Here is an 18,699-nt window from a genome sequence, read left to right as displayed (position 1 = left end):
CTGCTGGAGTTGGGATATTTCGCAGCACCCCAGTTTCCTGCGCTCCAGCATGGGACAACAAGGGTTAAAGAGACTAGTTTTGCCGGTGGGGGATCGGCAGGAAGGCTGGGAATTCAACTTCTAGAATGGCTTAACCCATTGGCTGAACCCCAATCGTGCCTCACTTTGAGTTGGGCACCCTGGCGAGTTCTGCCTCTGAGTGCAGCGGGATGGATGAAAGAGCTTTGAAGTCCATGGGCTAGAATGCCAGTTCTGCTACTCACTGATTGTGTGACTTAGCCTCTTCAAGCCTCACTTTCCTTATCTGTAAAATGGAGCTCATAATTTTTACCTCATGTGGTTGTGAGAATTTAATAGCATCATGCATGTTTTTGGTACACAGTAAGTGTGTTGGAGAGCAATTTCTCTCTTCCTATAGTCTTGATTTAACCCTCCTCTCTGCTACCGTTCAAGTGGGAAGAGAGGCTGGAGGCAAATTGGGGGACAAGAAAGATAGTTTCAAGATGGGCAGAGTCAGTTTGCAAATCTCCAAAGGTGCACTGGTGGTCTTTGATCTCCATCTTCTCCGAGAGGGAACCAGTGCAGTATCAGGAAGGACCCATGAGAGACCAGACATGGGACTTTTTCACTACAAAAGCAGAAAATTACCGGGGGCAGATGAGTGTGGTGGCTTAGGGTGAAGGCTTCCCAGACGACGCTGCTAAATCCAGTGAGAATGGGAAGAGAGGCTGGTATTCATCTCAGGCCAGTGCTCCTCACCCTCACCCCCAGAGTCTGAGCTGGGTATTCTCTGGGCTGCTAGATTGCTTAAAAGTGTCACATCCTCTGTGTCTCTGTCTTTTGGGTGTTATATGAGTTTCCTAGGGCTACCATAACAAAGTACCACAAACTGGCTTAAACAGCAGAAATTTGTTGCCTCGGTTCTGGAGGATAGAAGTCCAAGATCAAGAGAAGCTAGGGTTTGTTTCTTTTGAAGGTTGTGAAGGAGAATGTGTTCCATGCCTCTCTTCTAGCTTCTGGTGGGTTGTGACAATTTTTGGTGTTCCTTGGCTTAGAGATGCACCACCCCATCTCTGTCTTTATGTTCACACGGTTTCTCCTTGTGTGCGTTTCTGTGAGTCCAAATTCCCCCTTTTTATAAGGACACTAGTCATATCAGATTAGAGGTCCACTCTCCTCCAGTATGACTTCATCTTGTTTACATCTACAATGACTCTATTTCTACATAAGGTCATTTTATGAAGTGGCAGGGGTTAGGACTTCAACGTATGAACTGAGGGTGGAGGGTGCATTCAGCTAAAGTTGCAGGAAAATCTTGCCCCATCTCTGATTAAGAACCTCTCCTGGGGGGCGCCTGGGTGGCACAGCGGTTAAGCGTCTGCCTTCGGCTCAGGGCGTGATCCCGGCGTTATGGGATCGAGCCCCACATCAGGCTCTTCTGCTATGAGCCTGCTTCTTTCTCTCCCGCTCCCCCTGCTTGTGTTCCCTCTCTCGCTGGCTGTCTCTATCTCTGTCGAATAAATAAATAAAATCACAGAATGAAACCTAACGCCTGATGGTTTGCGAGGGCCTTCACAATCCAGGCTGCAGGAAACTGACAGCCTCCCCTCCAGCGCCTCACCGCTCCCCACACCATCAACCCCCATGCAGCAGCCATTCTGGAAGATGCATATTGACTCTTATATTCTTGGCCTTTTGGGCAAGCTCGGCTCCTATCCCTTCCCAGCCAGACTCCTCTCCTCCGTGCAACCTTCCTTGCTCTTCCTCCCTTCCCTGACTGTCTGTAAAGGCCAAGATACAGAATGACTAGAGCATGGAGAGACGTGTCTGTCCTGCATCCTTCCCTCCAAGCATGCACATGTTCTCTCCGTGCCACGGGGCCTCGCACGATTCCTTGCTGTGTTTCGAGTTCGAAAACACCAAAGCAGAGGTGCCCCAGCGCCAGGCTTCTAGGCCCTCGAGCTCTTTAGCGTTCGAAGGACTCTCACGCCCCCTGCAGGACGGGACGCGACCACACAGAACAGAGACCAGCCACACTAAGAGACTCGCCTTTATTGCCCTTTTTCTGGGGGCTGACACCGGGCCGGCAGCGAGGAGAGGGCAGGGACAGAACGGAGCACGATCACAGGCTCAGACTCCGGACCTCCCTCCAGGCGCTGCAGAGGGGGCAGCGGCGGCCGCGGGACACCGGCGCCCGGGACAGGGGCGTGGCGCCGGTTCTGCGCCTGCGCGGCGACCCATGGTCAGAATGCCGGCCGCATGGTTGCCGCTGGCCTGCAGGAGGCGCTGCAGCCGGCCCTGGAGGCCGGGGGGCCCGGGCCGCCGCTTGCCCAGCGTGAGGATGCCGGCTGCGTGGTTGCCCGCGCCGTGCAGCAGCTCGTAGAGGCGGCAGGAGCACGTCTTCTGGCGGCAGCAGTCGGGCAGGGGCTGCGCGGCCGCCCCGGGCGACAGCAGCGCGGGCGGCAGCAACAACAACAGCAGCAGCGTCACGGCGGCCCAGGGGACCTAGGGAGACACGAGGCTAGGCGCTGGGGGTCTTCCCGCCGCGTCCGCCTCCAGCCCCTACGCCCAGGCCCCGCCCAGCTGGCCCGCGCCCCCGCCCGCGCTCCTACTTATCCGTCCGCTAGTTTCCCCGCCGCTGCGCAAGGCTGCGTCTGTTGGAGGGCCCCTCTCCGGCTCCTTCATCTGCTCTTCCCTCAAGCCCCACCCAGCACAGCATCTCCCCCAGGAAGCTCTTTGAGACCCCCCTGGGCAGGGTGAATCCCTCTTTTCTGGGTACCCTTAGTCCCTCGTACCCGCGTTAAAGCGCTTACCACTCCACCTGAAAACAGGGTGCGTGAGTCTGTCTGCACCAGAAGTTTGTCCCTCAGGGAAACAGAGGCCCTGTATAGTCCCTCCCGGGACAAACACGTGCAAGTCAAGGACTGGTAGGTTCCAAGTTGTCTTGTCTGCCTGCTCCCTTGCAGGGGAACCTGCGCTCTGTCTCTTCCGACCTGTTTCCTACCGTCTCGGGGGCACAACTTCCTCCCTTGTGAACGGGTATTAAATAATTTCTACAGTGCAGGCTTGGGGGGTGCGGGGGCACGAGACAGGTGCAAACACAGCCCCCGAGGCTCGAGCTCTCAGGAGAAGGCGCTCAGTCCTGTGCTAGCGCAGGTTGGCTCTCCCCGCTGAGGCTTTCCCCCCTGAGGCTCTACCCAGGCCCCTGCCTCAGAGCCCACATGGGAAAAGAGGAAGAGCAGAGACACCTCAGCCTTCTTTCCAGCCACCCGAGCAAGCGTTCTCATTGCCCATCTGGTATGATGAGCCACCCCCTCTATCCCTGGGTCTTTACCTTTGTAGGGGGAGGGTTCATGGTGTCTGGAGCTCAGAGTGGGGTAGCCGGGAAAGGTGTTGTCTGCAGTGGTCCGAATAGCCAGGAACTTTGAGCCCGTTGACTGTGACCCCCGATCAAGGGCCTGGGGTTTATAGTGCTCTGAGGTGGTGGGGGACAGATGGGTACTTGCGTCCACTCTGGGACCAGACAAAGGCAAGTCTAAGATTAGCCTCCTGCAGGGGGGCCGTCTCCAGGTTGGGCCCAAGGAATGGCCGCCAAGGCTCTCAGAAGCGAGAGTTGGATGATTGTGCCACTGGTACCCCCCTTGTCTGTCCGCCTGCTCCCTGGAGATGGGGCGGTCTCCGGGCACTAATGAGGCCACCTTGCACCCAGGAATCTGGGAGCACAAAAGAGGCCTTGGCTGGGGCGCTGGCCTGGGACAATGGGGGGGGGGCGGGCAGCTGCTAATTAGGGCAGGAGAGATGGCAGCTGTGAGCCCCATCGTGTGTGGTGGGGGGAGGGCAGCCAGGCAGCAGGCCTCCCCCTTCTGCTCCTTGTTGCTGTCCCTGGGGTCTGTCAGGCTCTTCGGCCCTCTTCCTTCATGGAAAAGGCTTCTTAGCCACCTCTCCCTTCTCGCCAGCTCTCTCCTTCCCTCTGTCCCTTCCACCAGCCTCCAAGGTGGAGAATCTTGAAAATTGAACCTGGGCAGAGGGAGGAAAGCAGCCACACCTGGTGTCGTCCTCCCACCTGCCCAGTTTCCTTCCTGGTCAGGCTGCCTAGAGTGGGGTTTGGAGTCCCATCCCACCGTCAGCCAAGAGTGAGCCACCCTGGGGAAGGACCGTGCCCTCTCTGAGCCAGAGTCTTTTTGATAGGGGGGCATGTCTATTGAGCACCTGCTCCTTGCCAGGCCCTGCACTGGGCGCTGGAGGGACAACATGTATTGGACCTCACCCAGTTTTCCGGGAGCTCCAAAGTCCAGGTGGGGAGGCAACCTGGCATAATGATAGCTCAGTGGGAGAAAGGACCCCAAAAAGGCCTGGCATGCAAAGCGGATTTCCATCAGGTAAGGTGGGGGAGAAGGCATTCCGCAGGAGGCAGGAGTTGAGCAAAGACTTGGAGGTGACAGTGCTTAGCTCGGGCGGGATAGTAGGGCGTGGTCTTCATAGTTGCAGCTTCCCTCCCAGGGGAGAGGTGTCTGGACAGGTAAGTGAGTGCCAGGGTGGGTCAAAGGGTCTTACAGGCTCAGCTGATTGGTCTCGATCCTGTGGCCACCGGGGAGCCATGGGAGGTTTTAGCAGGAAGGAGTCACGGGGCCGATGGGGGGCTGGGTGGCCTGGACGGGGGACATGGAATCCAGAAGTAATTCAGAGGCAGAATTGGAGAGTTATCAACTGATCGGGAACTGGGGCCATGTTACTTAGGAGGAGCTGCGGGGCCTTGGGCGGGCCTCACAGCCTCATGAAGCTTCAGTTTCCCCACTGGTAAGATAGACGGTTAAGCCACGTGGTCTCTGGGATCGCTTCCTGTTGGGATATGTCATGATTTGCAGTCCAGCCCCTACCCAGGGAAGCGATCTGTGGGTGTTGGGCCAGACAGGGACCGGTGCTAAGCCAGGGCAAGGGAAGCTGGGGAGCAGTCCCTCCACATTTAGGATCAGCTTAGAGTGGAAAGAGGTGCACACACACTCAGGGCCTACCCCGACCTCAAGTGGGGAGTGGGGGAAGAGCCCTGGTGTCCAGAGCCAAAGGTGGGGGGCGAGCCAGCTGGCCGCAGAAGCAGAGCACATGGGACTATTCCAGTCTCTCCATAAACAGACCCTGAGTCAAGAATCTGGTGCAAGAGGTTTATTTGGGAGGTGATGCTAGAAAGCAGATAAGGGAGTGGGGATGGGAGGGACGGAAGGAAAACCAGTAAGATCCGTGTTATTGAGAAGGTTATCAGTGTGGGCAACTGGAGCAGAATACACGTTAGAACTGTCACACTGAGGGACAACGACGCCGAGCTCTGTTTCTTTTTTTTTTTTTTTTTAAGATTTTATTTATCCATTTGACAGAGAGACAGCCAGCGAGAGAGGGAACACAAGCAGGGGGAGTGGGAGAGGAAGAAGCAGGCTCCCAGCGGAGGAGCCTGACATGGGGCTCCATCCCAGAATGCCGGGATCACGCCCTGAGCCGAAGGCAGACGCTTAACCGCTGTGCCACCCAGGCGCCCCCCGAGCTCTGTTTCTTATAGACGGAGGGTGGCTCCTGGGAGCATGAACTGCCAACACTTGCAGCCTGCGCAGTGCCCTGGACTGGAGACACGGGAGCATAGGCTTTGGCGGGGGGGGGGGGGCACAGGGCTCCAGGCAGGCCACCGCAGGCGTCCGCTGATGTCAGCTGCTCAGCACGGGCTGACCAGGTCGGACCTCCCTAAGGCCTGGCAGCTCTGATGAGGCGCTGTCAGGTGACACAGAGTCGGAGACCCTGGCCATGGGTTCCCATGCAGAGAGGCCACGGAGGAAAGAGCAAGGTGGCCTATGAAGGGGGATGGGGCAGGGGGCCAGCCTCAGCTCAGGACAACACCCTCCTCTGCAGACACTGGGCCAGATGCTTGTGCCTGAGGACCCGGGGCATCTCAGGAGGAAAGGGGGATGAGGGGCAGGCTGCGAGGGTGGCCCGGAGTTCCCTGAAGGCCCCCTGCCCCACCAGGTGAACCCTGGCAGGGCCCACGCTGCCCCGGAACCGCAGGGACTTGTAGCAGGGAGAGACTTCCTGAAGGCAGTGGTCCAGCTGGGAACAGAACGGCCTGAGTGAGGCTGCTGTGCGGCTCTGTGGCATGTGGGTGATGCCAGCATATGCGTGGCAGGCGCTCCATGCACACGCATGTGCCTGTGGACCTCATCTCTCCCTTCCCTGAGCCCCCAGGGAGGTTCTCTTCCCCACCCCCTCCTCTCCATCCCTGCGCTGTGCCCGTGGCTCCTGGGGGCATGTAGCGTGAGGGGGACGTGCCGTCACATCCTGTCCCCATCTTGCTTACCTTGTCTCGATTTTCCTCTGACAGGTTCCTCAGCCCTCTTAGCGCCACAAACACCTCGTAGTGGGGAGCAGAGCCCTCGGAGGAATCTGTAGACAAACCCCCATGCACACACTTTGCCAACGCGGTGGCTTCCACCATCAATGCCTGTGCCTCCTCCCGTTCTACCCCACTCTGAGGCTCATGGGAGAAAAGGAATTTCTTGGCAGAGAAGGGGGTAAGTGGAGAGGAACCCAAAGCCTAATTGTAGCTATGAAGCAGGTCAGGAAAGCAAAGTGGGAGAGACTGCAGCAGGAGGGATGGGAGTTAGACATGGGGAAGGACTTTTGTTAGAAGCAGCAAAAGAGGCTGGGTCTTACCTCTTTCCTAGAGTTCTTCCTTCAGGATGGGTATGGTATAGCGGGGGAGGCAGCCAACTCAAAAATGGGGGGCAGGAGCTGATGGAGAAGCTTACCCAGAATGCTGCTCTCCACACAGCTATGGTCTAACAGTTTGGCCCCTGGCCACTGCCCTACCGCCCGGCCCAGGGCCTCAGAGAACACGTCCTCTTGAATGTCTTCTCCTCGCACATTCAGGGCCTGGCCCAGCCTAGGGAGGAGGAAGGGGGAGGCAGAGGAGCCTGGGGCACAAGGACGGCCCCTCAGCTCCCCCGGGGAGTCGCCTACCTGCAGACGAACCTGACGACCGGACACTGATTGTAGGCACCCACCACCTGTACCACGTCACCCAGGCGACACCTGACAGGGCAAGGGGGGTGGTGAGCTCAGGCCCCTGGCCCTCAGTAGGGTCGCAGGGGGCCTAAGGTGCCCTGGGGGGAGGCAGGTGATCACCTGGTGAGGCTGGTGTGGTCGGTCAGCACCAGCTCGTACTCCCCGCCCTTCTGGGCCTCAGCCAGCAGGACGGTAGAGGCGGCCTCTTCCTGGGCTCCTTCCTGGACTGGGAGCAGCTCAATAAAAGGAGCTCCAGGGGGCAGAAGGTAGAGCCCACGGGGTTGCTCCAGCCCTAGGTTCAGGCCCACCACCCCTGTGGGGAGCAAGCAGCCCTTCTGCTGGGGGTGCCATTGCTTTCTGCTAGAGAACACCCCTCACCCTGGACCCCAGGCCCCCATTCTCTGCACAGCTGATCCCACTGCTGCCCTTCCACCCCTCCCTCCAGGCTCCTGCAGGCTCAGTGCATTGCCTCGAAGGCCCTAATTGGGAAGCCGCAGTGGTTCTGGGGGTGACAGACCCTTGGGTAAATGCTGGTGCTGGGTACATCTGTGCAAGTCTCGTAACCTCCGTGAGCCTCAGTTTCTGCATGTGTAATATGGGGCTACTGGTGTCGGGGGGATTAAATGAGGTGATTATGTAGGGCTCACTACTTGGCAGCTCGCTGTGTGGCCTCTGCCCCCTGCCCCCAGCTCTCCAGCCCTGAGTCCTGCTGACCTCCAGAGGCGGCATAAGCAGGCGAGAAGAAGGCTAGCCCTTGGCACCACAAGGCCCCCAGGGCAGCCACAGCCTCGGCCTGGCCTCCTGCGTCCAGCGTCACCACCACCTGTAGCTTTGGCCAGAGTCGGAGGGCCAGTCCTCGGGGCCCCCGCTCTAGGGCCTCCAGCAGCTCCGCTGCCCGCCTGGGGAGACGCGGCCCTGGGTTCCCGGCGGCCATGGCCTCAGCCAGCTCTTTGCCATCGGCCTCCAGGCCCGTAAAGACATCCAGGAGTTCGGCTGCCGTCCCAGCTTCCAGGGCCCGCAGCCCTGGGGACCTCAGTGCCTCTAGCAGCAGGGCCCCAGGGTGCTTGGCTCCAGGAGCGCTAACAACCTGGCCCAGGTGATGCCAAGGCCAGGGGAGAGGGCGAGGCCAGGGGGATGTAGGGGTCACACAAGCAACGCCTCCCGGAGCCAGCACTTCTGGGTAAGCCTTGTTTAGGGCTGCCAGACCCAGCAAGGTGGCCTGGAGGGAGACAAGAGAGGGTGTCGGCTCTGGGCCTGAGCCAGTCCCTGAGTCCCCAGATTGGGGGTTCTTTGCCCACCCTGATGGGAGGGTTTGGCTGCAAGTAGGGGCGTCTGGTGGAACTAGGCCCCAGCCTTCTCGGTTTACCTGCAGGGAGGCCTCCCCGTAGTACTGGGTTGACGTGGAGGGCAGGGGCTGCCCCGCACGTTCTTCCTCCTGGGCCTGGCTGGCCTTGGTCAGAGGAAGATGGTTCCGGAAGGTGCTTGTATCTGTGGCCCCAAACACATCATAAACTCATCCTGAAGCCACAGTTTCCCAAGAGTTTCAGGCAAAATTGGTAAGACCCTTGAGGAAGGAACCCAGCAGAGGACCGTGGGGCAAGTCTACTGGGGCCCAGGAATGAAAAACTCATCTTGAACCATCCTGAGCCCGGGCAGGGTCTTTGGGTCAAGCCCCTCTGTGCTGGCGGTAGAAGGGCAGAAGGGAAGTCCTCCGGGTCTGGAATCTGACTGCCCCGTGTTTGGGCCACCTCCCCGGACCCTCGGGAACACACCTGTGGTCCCCCCAAGGGGACCGCGGGGCCTTTGGGCTCCCTGCAGACACCACCTCAGGGCCTGCTGCTGGCTCTGGCCCGCGTGCAGTGTGCTCTGCTCCAGTCTCCGCTGCTGCCAGGCTGCTGCCCAGCGCAGGGCGCCTCCTGCCACACGGTGCTGGAGGCCAGCAAGCCGGGACAGCCTGGCCTCCTGGGGCCGCCGCTGGAGCCTGACCAGGGCCAGCAGCAGCAGCAGCAGCAGCAGCAGGAGAAGGAGGAGGAGTGGCGGCAGCAGCATCTGGAGCAGCTCCTGGGAGGAGGAAGGGACCCCAGTCTGGTACTGGGGGGAGGAGAGGATAACCCATTTCTCCCCTCCCCCCTTCACCCCTCTCTACCCCACCAGAAACCAAGGAAAAAGGAAGTCTGGGAGGAAGCCAGGACCTGTCAGGCAGGTGATGCAGAGGATAGGACATCAAAGCTTCAGAATCACACTGACCTGAGTTCGGACCCTGGCTCTGCCACTTGGTTAGCTGTAGGGCCCTGGGTAAGTCAGCTAGCTGCTCTGGGCTCCGTTGCCCTGTCTGTAAAATGGGAGTAATAATAGCTCCGCAGAAGCTACGGAAAGGGATTGACTCGGTGCCTGGCACACAGAGGCTGCTCAAGAATGCCGTGTCCAGCCCACTCCCGAGTGCCTCCGCTCCATCCCGGGAGCCTCCCTGTCCCAGCTCCGGTCCCTCCTGAGCCCCGGGCGGTGGTTCCACGTCCCACATGCACCTGTCACAGCCCACTTGTGCCCCCTCTCAACACCCAGGGCCCCCTGGGCCCTCCGGTTTGTGTATACAGCCGGCCAGAAAGATGGAGCCGTGACTTTAAAGGGTGGGGCCCTGATGGGGAAATCCGGCCACAGGCTTGAGGGAGGAGCTGGGGGGGGGGGCTCTTAAAGGGGCAGTTTGCTGAAGGGCCCACGTGCTGGGAGCCAGCCCAAGCTGGCAGATGGGAGGAAACTCCCCGCCAGAGAAGTGTGGCCTTCAAACTCCTGCAGATGAAGGAAGAGAGAGCTGAGTGTGGAAGAGTACCACGAAGCAGCTTGAGTTGGGAGAAGGGCACACCCCCAGAAGAGCAGATTCAGGCTTGAGAATAGTTTAAGAACCAAAATTTTCTCCCAATCCAGAAACCCTCTCCACAAAGATCTACTAGCTTTTCCTGACAAAGGTAGTAGAGAAAGGAAGCACTTCTGTTATTGAATAAGCATAAACCAGAATGGGTGCTCATCGCAGGCAATGGCCAAGAGACTGAAGAGATTGCAAGGGCAGAAGACAATCTCCTTCCCTTACTTAGCCAAGCCGCCAGAACCCATGACACACGTGTCCCATAAGGAGGGGCCATGGGGCACCTGGGTGGCTCAGTCGGTTAAACGTCTGCCTTCAGCTCAGATCATGATCTCAGCGTCCTGGGATCGTCCTGGGATACAGTCCCATTTCGGGGGCTCCCTGCTCAGCAAGGAGCCTGCTTCTCCCTCCCCCTGATCTCCAGCTCTGTCTCTCTCCCTCTCAAATAAATAAATAAAATCTTAAAAAAAAAAAAGATAAACGATAACTAGTCGTCAAGGAAGGGGACTTGACAGCACCATGGGTCACACATAGCTCATGCCAACTTTACCTGGTAATTGGGATCACCATCAGTGTTAGCTAATAGGCTGTATGCCAAGGAAAAACAAACTTCTCCCATCTTTATGACACGACATCTTTTTGCAACTTGGAGCGAGGTGCCCACCTCAGCTAGGCTCCTACCCTCCCACTGTGGAGTTTGAGAACCTCTGCTGTAGAGTGAGGTTCTTCTGCTGTCTGTGGTTAAGCCCTCCCTGCTCCTGTGCTCTGGACCCAAGCTCTTAAACACTAAAACCCCTCCCGCCAACCCCTCATCTGTCTTACAGGGGCTCCCTCTCCCGTTCACGGGGGAGCTCCTTTGCACAGTTCTGCTCTCGCTATCAGGCTGCCTCACCTTGATCTCACCCTTTCAAATTTCTTGGTTAGGTCTTACACTTGATTTTTTAGAAGAACAGCGTTATTAGGTATAATTCACACACCATACCAATCACCCGTTTAAAGCAGACAATTCAATGGTTTCTGCTATATTCCCAGATCTGGGTAACACCAACAGTCAATTTCATAACATTTTCATCACCTTGAAAGTAACCCCATACCCTTTAGCTATCAACCCCCCCATCCCTTCCCACCTCCCCACTCCCAGCATAAGCAACCACAAATCTACTTTCTCTTATATAGATCTGCCTATTCTGGATCTTTCATATAAGTGGAATCATGTAACACGTGGTCTCTTGTGTCTGGTTTCTCTCACTCAGTGTGTTTTCAAGGTTCTCCCATGTAGTACCGCATGGTTCATTCTTTTTTATCGCCAAATACTATTTCATAGTATGGATATGCCACAACAAACTTGTTTACCCACTCATCAGGTGATGGACATTTAGGTCATTCCCGTTCTTTGGCTGCTATGTATAATCCTGTTATGGACATTTGTGTACAAGTTTTTCTGTGGACATATGTTTTTATTTTTCTTGCAGAAAATGTAATGAAGGCAAGGGTTTTATCACATTCCAATCAATGGAAGAGCTGGGTTGTATAGTAACTCTGTTTAACTGTTTAAGGAACTGCTGTTACTGGTTTCCATAGTGGGTGCACCATTTTACATCCCCACCAGCAGTGTATGAGGGTTCCAATTTCTCTCTGTCCTTGCTGACACTTGTTAATATCTTCCTTTTTGATTATAGCCATCCTAGTCCGGTGTGAAGTAACTTGAGGTTTTTTTTTTTTTTTTTTTTAAGTAGGCTCCACGCCCAACATGGGGCTTGAACTCATGACCCTGAGATCAAGAGTCACGTGGTCTACCAACTGAGCCAGCCAGGCACCCCTTGAGTCCGTTTTAATTGCATGGTCCCCAATGACCAATGGTCAAGCATCTTTTCATGTATCTATTGGCATTTGTATACTTCTATGAAGAAATGTCTTTTCAGGTCCCTTACCCAATTCTCATGGGGCTATGTGTCTTTTTATTATTAAGCTGTAAGAGTTCTTTATATATTTTACATTCAAGTCCCCTATCAAATAGACGACTTGCCAATATTGTCTTCCATTCTGTGGGTTGTCTTTTCGTTTTCTTGACAGTGTCCCTTGAAGTACAAACCGTAAAATTCTGATGAAGTCCTGTTACCTACTTTTTCTTTTGTTGCTTGTGCTTTTGGCATTATATCTGGGGATCCATCATCAAATCTGGGGTCATGAAGATTTACTCATATGTTTTCTTCTAATCGTCTTTTAATCTTAGCTCTTACACAGAGTTCTTTATTTTTACGGTGATAAAATATGCATAAGGTTTACCATTTTAACCATATCCATCATCACCACCATCCATCTCCAGAACTTCCTCATCTTCCTAAACTGAAACTCTACTCATTAAACAATAACTCCCTATTCCTCTTCCCCCCAGCCTCTGATGACCATGATTCTACTACTCCCAGTACCTAATAGAAGGGCAACCGTACAATATTCATGTCCCTTAGTGTCTAATTCATTCAGCATAATGTCTCCAAGATTCACCCATGTCGTAGCATGTGTCAGAATTTCCTTCCTTTTTTAGAACTGAGTGATATTCCTTTATGTCTAGACCACATTTAGTTTATCCATTCACCCACTGATGGACATTTGTGTCGTGCTCATCTTCTGGTTGTTGCGAATAATGCTGCTATCAACACGGATGCCCAAATATCCGTGTGCCTGCTTTCAGTTCTTTTGAGGGTCTACCCAAAAGCGGACGTGCCGGATCACGTGGTAACTCTCTGTCTAACTTCTCAAGGACTCTCCATGCTGTCTTCACAGCAGCTGCACTATTTTACATGCCTACCCGCGATGCACACAGGTTCCGACTTCTCTGCAGCCCCTACCAGTTACTATTTTGTTTTCTTTTGCTGTGATAACGGCCAATCGAATGGGTAAGAAGTGGTTGTGCGTTTGCATGTCTAATGACTGAGCTTGTGTGCTTGTTGTCTACCTGTTTATCTTCAGAGAACTGTCTGTTCACATCTTTTCCATTTGAAAGTTGTTGTTGTTATAGAGTTTTTTATGTATTTTGGATATTAATCCCTCATCGGACATATGATTTACACATCTTTTCTCCCAATCTGCGTGTTGCCTAGTCACTGCTAACAATGCTTTATGCACAAAAGTTTTTATTTTGATGAGGTCCAATTTATCTTAAGTGGCTCATGGTGTCATGCCCAAGAAATCATTGCCAAATCCAAAGTCATGAAGCTTTCTATGGTTTCTTCTAAGAGTTTTATAGTTTTAGGGTTTTTTTTTTTTAAGATTTTATTTATTTATTTGACAGAGATAGAGACAGCCAGCGAGAGAGGGAACACAAGCAGGGGGAGTGTGGGAGGAAGAAGCAGGCTCATAGTGGAGGAGCCTGATGTGGGGCTCGATCCCACAATGCCGGGATCACGCCCTGAGCTGAAGGCAGACGCTTAACCGCTGTGCCACCCAGGCGCCCCTATAGTTTTAGGTCTTACAGTTAGGCCTTTGATCCATTTTGAGTTAATTTTTGTTATGTGATGTCAGGTTCCAACTTTATTCGTTGGCATGTGGCTCTCCAGTTGTCTCAGCCCCACTTGCTGAAAGGACTATTCTTTCCCCATTGCATGGTCTTGGCACCCTTGTCCAAAATCAGTTGACTCCAAACACATGGGTTTCCTTCTGGATTCTGAATTCTAGCCCACTGATCCATATGTCTATCCTTATGCCAATATCACACTCTGTTGATTACTGTGGCTTTGTAGGAAGTTTTGGCTTGCTTATTGTGAAGTGCGACTACTCAACTTAAATCTTCTCTCAGTTCGTTATTTGGGGTACATTAACTTCCACATTATTTGTGAATTTTCCAGGGCTTGTTACTGTTATTTCCTTGCTTGGTGAGTGGCTGGATCATTTTAGGGAGTCTATCTACTTCCCACCCCCCACCCCCACACACTGCGTGAAGCCCGATATTGCTCCGTAAGGGGGTCCGGACTTGAGTATGTCCACAGTCGCCCTAGCGTGACAGTGATTCTCACAGACCTGGCTCTTCCCCTGACCACACCCAGCTGTTGAGCTACACGCAGTGTGAGCTGACTGCTGTCTACGTTTCAACCATGCTTTGCGGAGGAAATTTGATCCAATAAAATGACGGGACAGGCTCAGGCGTCTTCGAAGGGACAGTTTCATGGCCAGTGTTTGAGACTTGTTCTGACCCCAAGAGAGCTCCTCTCTGCTGTCTCTCTCCCCATCTCTCTCTAGCACGCTAGCTAGCCCCATTCAGGCTCCAGCTCCGATGAAGCTCTTGTTCTCCAGCCACTTGCCTTTCACCACAACCTCCAGTGTTTTCGAGAGAACCCTTAAGCGGGAAATTCTCTTGCAAACGGAGTCAGTTCCTTTGAGGGTTCCAAGTTCTCTGTTTTACAGCCCGGCTCCTTTATGCCCCCTCCCCTCATCCCTACACATCTCTTAGCCCTGATCATTTTTTAAAAATATTTTTATTTATTTGAGAGAGTGAGCAAGAGAGAGAGCATGAGTGGGGGGGGGGTGGAAGGAGAAGCAGACTCACACAGGGCTTGATCCCAGGACCCTGGGATCACGACCTGAGCTGGAGGAAGCCGCTTAACCGGCTGAGCCACCCAGGCGCTCCAGCCCTGATCATTTTTTTTAAAAACAGATTTTATTTATTTTGAGAGAGAGAGAGCACAAGCAGGGGGAGGGGCAGAGGCAGAAGGAGAGAGAGAATCTCAAGCGGACTTTACTCCTAGCCCAACACTGGGCTTGATCTCATGACCCGGAGAGACCAGAATGGGAGCCGAAATCAAGAGTCACTTAACGCCCCAGGCACTCCAGCCCTGATCATTCTTAGACTTCACAACCACGGGTCTCCTTGGACCTTCCAACTTACCTGATTTGCACCCAACCCTCCTCCCAGCTTGCTCCTCTTCCACATCTTCCCCTCCTCGTCTTACTGAGGAGCGTCTCTGTCAATTACTTCCTGAGCCAGAAACCTGGAATATCAATCACTTCCTGAGCCAGAAATGACTCTAGACTCTGATCCTGCCCCCCAACATTGGCCACTATGTCTGTATATTAGGCCCCAGGGCCACTGCTGTGGTATTATCGTCTAGAACCTCATCTCCTCCAGCTCAGACTGTTGAAACAGCACCCCCCCCCCGCCCCCATCCCTGGCCTCCTCCTTTGCCGCCCTTCGACCCATCCTACACACTGTCATGGTAGTATTTCCTAAAATGACACTCTGGTTACCCCTTGCTTCAAGTCTAAGGTGTCTTCACTTACCAACGTGCTCGGGGGAAGTTTAAACTCTTGGCCCGGCACACCGGGCTTCACCAGCCACCAGTTCTCAAAGCGTGGTCCTTGCCCTCACGCCACCTGGGAACTTGGCAGAAATGCAGACTCTCAGGCTCCACCCCAGGCCTACTGGCCAGGAAACTCTGGGGTGCGGCCCAGCGATCTGCGCTTGAACCGGTCCTCGAAAGATCCTGAAGCGCGCCTAGGCTGAGAACCACACGTCAGCCTCCGCCCAGCCGCAGCCCGCCCTGCATCTCCGGCCTCTGCCTGCGCGAGTTGCTCTGGCCGAATGCCTCTCCTTTCTTAATTCCTATGTGTTCTTCAGGGGTCAGCTCAAGCTCCTTGGTGCTCTTCCTCCCTGTTCTCTTATATTCGGTAACGGCCTCAGGATAACTTCACTGCAGCACGAGCCAACACCCTGTCCTGACTGCTGGTGTTGCTGTCGTCCCCAGCCCCAGCCATAATCCTCTTGCGGGCAGAACGATTTCTTGTCCCATATACCACGCCCGGTGCAGGGTGGGCACTTGAAATGTGCTGAAGTTTAAAGATGAGCTTTCTTTTCTTTTTTTTAATAAAGATTTTATTTATTCATTTGAGACAGAGAGAGCATGAGCAAGGGAGAAGGGCAGAGGGAGAGGGAGAAGCAGATCCCCCCCTGAGCAGGCAGGACCCTCCGCTTAACTGACCGAGCCGCCCAGGTGCCCCAAGGATCAGCCTTCTAACGGGAATGGTGTGGAGTCAGCAGGCAGGAGATACAGACTATCGTTCTAATTTTTAAGACATCTTATGAACAGGAGGGTTAGAAATGCCCCCTCCACCGTCAAAGCTGATGACACACTCTCTGAGGCCAATTCCCAACTAGGTCTGCTTCTCACAGTCACACCAATGATTTCGAATATTTCCCTATCAAAACTACCCTCTCTCACCACCTGAGGGAAAAAAATAAAAACAGAACTCAATATTGTCCCTTCAGGGGAAGCTTTTATTGTAACATAAAATACACAATTTTGTGACTGCCCCAAATTGTACACAATACTTTTTTGGTGGCTATATACTAATCTGCCTCAACACTAAAATATGTATCTGAAATAATTTCACAAAGTTTTAAAAAGAAAAATTATAAAAAGTATACTTCCACTTTAAGTTATATTCACTTTTAGTCTCCCCACCCCCTACAAAACCCTGCACATACCACACATTGAAACGGTTTGATGACGCGTGTGTGTGTGTGTGTGTGTGTGTGTGTGTGTGTGTCTGGGAGCAAGTGGGAGGCAGAGGTGGTCAAGACTTGCCACTGCGTCTTTTGTGGTTTGCAGGAACAGGGAGAAAAGAGAAAATACAACGCAGAGAGCGAGCACACCTTTCGGTCAAAAATCTCTCCCATCTACAGGCACAGCCTCAGGAAAACGGAGGACAGCGCAGCGAGTGTACGAGCATGGGGCCCCTACGTGCGGGGCAGCCCCACTTTCCAGGACCCGCAGCCCTGGTGCCGACTGTAAAGGGAGAGCTCTGCCCTCAGTGTTCCGGGGGGGCTGGGTCCCCGCCCCGCAGGCCTGCTCACCTCCCAGCACGCATCACAGGCGTGTGCTGGTGAAGCCCCAGGGACGGGCGGGTAAGGGTCGGAAAGCAGTCTGGCTTCCTTTCCCCCCTTTCCCAACGCTCCGGTCCTCACGGGTGGAAATGTAATCCAATCTTGAGGGGTATGTAAAGGGCTTAGCCGCATCCTAGGTCAATGCTGGTATCATGGAGGGGTCGGCCTGCTTCTCAGAGGCAGAGAAATTCTACTGCCTGGCATAGAAAAATAAATCAGTGTAGGAAACCAAGCCAGGGCAAACAGCAGCTTTTAAAAAGTCATCTTCCAATAAATAATTTACTACAGAGGAATATTTTCCTTTAACATCAAAACACTGATAAATTCAGAAATCATTTTTGTAAAAAAAATATCTGTTTATTTACTCACATGTATAAAAATAAGGTTTTTAGGGCCATTCTCTCCTGGGTACAGTCATTGGTTCTTTCAGAGAGGGGGGGCAGGGGTGAGTGACCTTGTAGGCCTACCCCGAAAGCTATATCTGCTTCCCCCTCTTCCCACCTGACCGCCATGCCCATTCCTTCCATCTGATGTGAAGCTACGGAAGAAACTGTGGACAATGTTATACTGAAGCTGTTTTGTTTTTGCAGCTTACTAAACTTCCCAGGAAAGCCACTGACTGCATTTCCCCAAATTACCAATGCCCGACACCCGGCAGCCTGTACCAAGTGGGCAGACATCGCAGAACATGTTGGCCCTGGGTTCAGACTGCATTCCTGCCACACACCCCCCCAAGACAGCCTGTGTGAACAGTGAAGGGAAACGAGGCGACTTGGGTATGAATGGCACAGGACCTGCCACAGGAAGAAAGAATTGTGATGTCAGATGAGGGTGGGAAGAGGAAAACAAGAAGTCTCAATTTAGAAACAAAATACCACCATGTATGTGCAAACAGCCGTCATCAAGAAGCCTTGGGGTAGCGCACTGGGGCAGAAGGATGGGCAGACCGGAGGGCAGGTCCCCCAGGGAGCAAGGCAATTCTCTCAGCGCCTGTGGGTCACGGCTGGGCCTTCCACTCTGGGCACGACACAGAGGACATCAACACCGTAAGCTACGGTTACGTGACCCTCTTTTCTCTAGTTCATCACACGTGTCTGCGTGTGTATACACACACAGAGCTGAGTGGTAATTCCACAGAGTGGAAGGAGGGGTGAGGGAGAGAGCGCGTCGATGGGTTAAGGGTTATTTAAACAGCCACTACCCATGGGACAACTCATGACTTCCCTTGTCCCAGCAATCACCCAGCCCTACCCGGGAGGACAGGGTGGGGGCAGAGGGAAGGAGGGAGGACGGCTTTCTTTTTCAAAAGGCAGTTTCTACATTTCAAAGGCAAGCAGAGCCAGTGCCGGTTGTCAACTGCAGACACAGTGACAAACCTCACGAAGAGGAGGTGCTTTCTGCTCCCTTCGTCCTTCTCTTACGTGAACAGACACAGGGCCAAGCTCCAGGTTTCAAGAACTACCGCCTTTGTGCACAAGGTTAAAACAACCACAGCCTCTGTTTGTGGCCCCAATGCTGCAACGAAACTCTGCACAGCGAGGGGGAGAAACAGCCGAACGTGCAAACTCACACGCTCACACACTCACACACTCACACACACGCCCTTCACTGGTGCCACCATGCACAGAAACACTAAAGTCACAACTAGTAGTAACACTTCACATTATGAGTATTGTTTCCAAAGAGAAGCGATTCATGGAATTAAAACATCCACAAGAGTAACTCCCCTGGCGAGGATGAAGAAGCTGCAGACAGAGACGGGGCGTCACGACTGCGCGTGAGGGATCCACTGACTGTCCATAGGGCGGCCTAGGAGCTCCTCCACACGCCGGGCCACATCCATTGTGTCGTCCAGATCAAAGTCCCCATCGTTGTCAAGGACAGGGTCAGGGCTTCGAGGGAAAAGAGAAAAGATGAAGGG

The 18,699-nt window shown here is 53.9% G+C and overlaps 3 protein-coding genes across 7 annotated transcripts in view; all 3 read right to left on the bottom strand.

The window, feature by feature from the left end:
• Positions 1 to 2,032: 2,032 nt before the first annotated feature.
• On the bottom strand, positions 2,033 to 3,355 carry HCRT (hypocretin neuropeptide precursor). Its single transcript, XM_040641221.1, has 3 exons — positions 3,335 to 3,355; positions 2,814 to 3,053; positions 2,033 to 2,505 (listed from the first exon to the last, which is right to left on the bottom strand). Exons 1-3 carry the CDS (start codon positions 3,353 to 3,355, stop codon positions 2,131 to 2,133), a joined length of 636 nt encoding a protein of 211 aa, XP_040497155.1. The 3' UTR covers positions 2,033 to 2,130.
• A 1,790-nt stretch (positions 3,356 to 5,145) lies between these two features.
• Positions 5,146 to 9,682, bottom strand: GHDC (GH3 domain containing). Of its 3 annotated transcripts, none has more exons than XM_040640607.1 (10): positions 9,567 to 9,682; positions 9,289 to 9,373; positions 8,814 to 9,132; positions 8,408 to 8,529; positions 7,756 to 8,260; positions 7,162 to 7,354; positions 6,997 to 7,068; positions 6,786 to 6,919; positions 6,335 to 6,420; positions 5,146 to 6,087 (listed from the first exon to the last, which is right to left on the bottom strand). In XM_040640607.1, the coding sequence occupies exons 3-10, from the start codon at positions 9,088 to 9,090 to the stop codon at positions 5,869 to 5,871; spliced, it is 1,608 nt and encodes a 535-aa protein (XP_040496541.1). In that variant the 5' UTR covers positions 9,091 to 9,132; positions 9,289 to 9,373; positions 9,567 to 9,682; the 3' UTR covers positions 5,146 to 5,868. The 3 variants fall into 3 exon arrangements, with proteins under 3 accessions (XP_040496541.1, XP_040496542.1, XP_008699575.2); XM_040640608.1 differs by having other exon boundaries at positions 5,146 to 5,832; XM_008701353.2 differs by having other exon boundaries at positions 8,814 to 9,102.
• Positions 9,683 to 16,148: 6,466 nt separating this feature from the next.
• Positions 16,149 to 18,699, bottom strand: part of LOC103672570 (signal transducer and activator of transcription 5B) — a 63,833-nt gene continuing 61,282 nt past the window's right edge. For all 3 annotated transcript variants that reach the window (XM_040640606.1, XM_008701285.2, XM_008701286.2), the window contains one exon: positions 16,149 to 18,670. In XM_040640606.1, coding sequence (XP_040496540.1) covers positions 18,544 to 18,670 — 127 coding nt within the window. In that variant the 3' untranslated portion in view covers positions 16,149 to 18,543. The remainder of the gene's footprint in view (positions 18,671 to 18,699) is intronic.

This window comes from Ursus maritimus, unplaced genomic scaffold, assembly GCF_017311325.1.
Source record: "Ursus maritimus isolate PB19 unplaced genomic scaffold, ASM1731132v1 scaffold_24, whole genome shotgun sequence".
In the NCBI taxonomy this organism is placed as follows: domain Eukaryota; kingdom Metazoa; phylum Chordata; class Mammalia; order Carnivora; family Ursidae; genus Ursus; species Ursus maritimus.
This window is presented reverse-complemented; position numbering and strand designations above follow the sequence as displayed.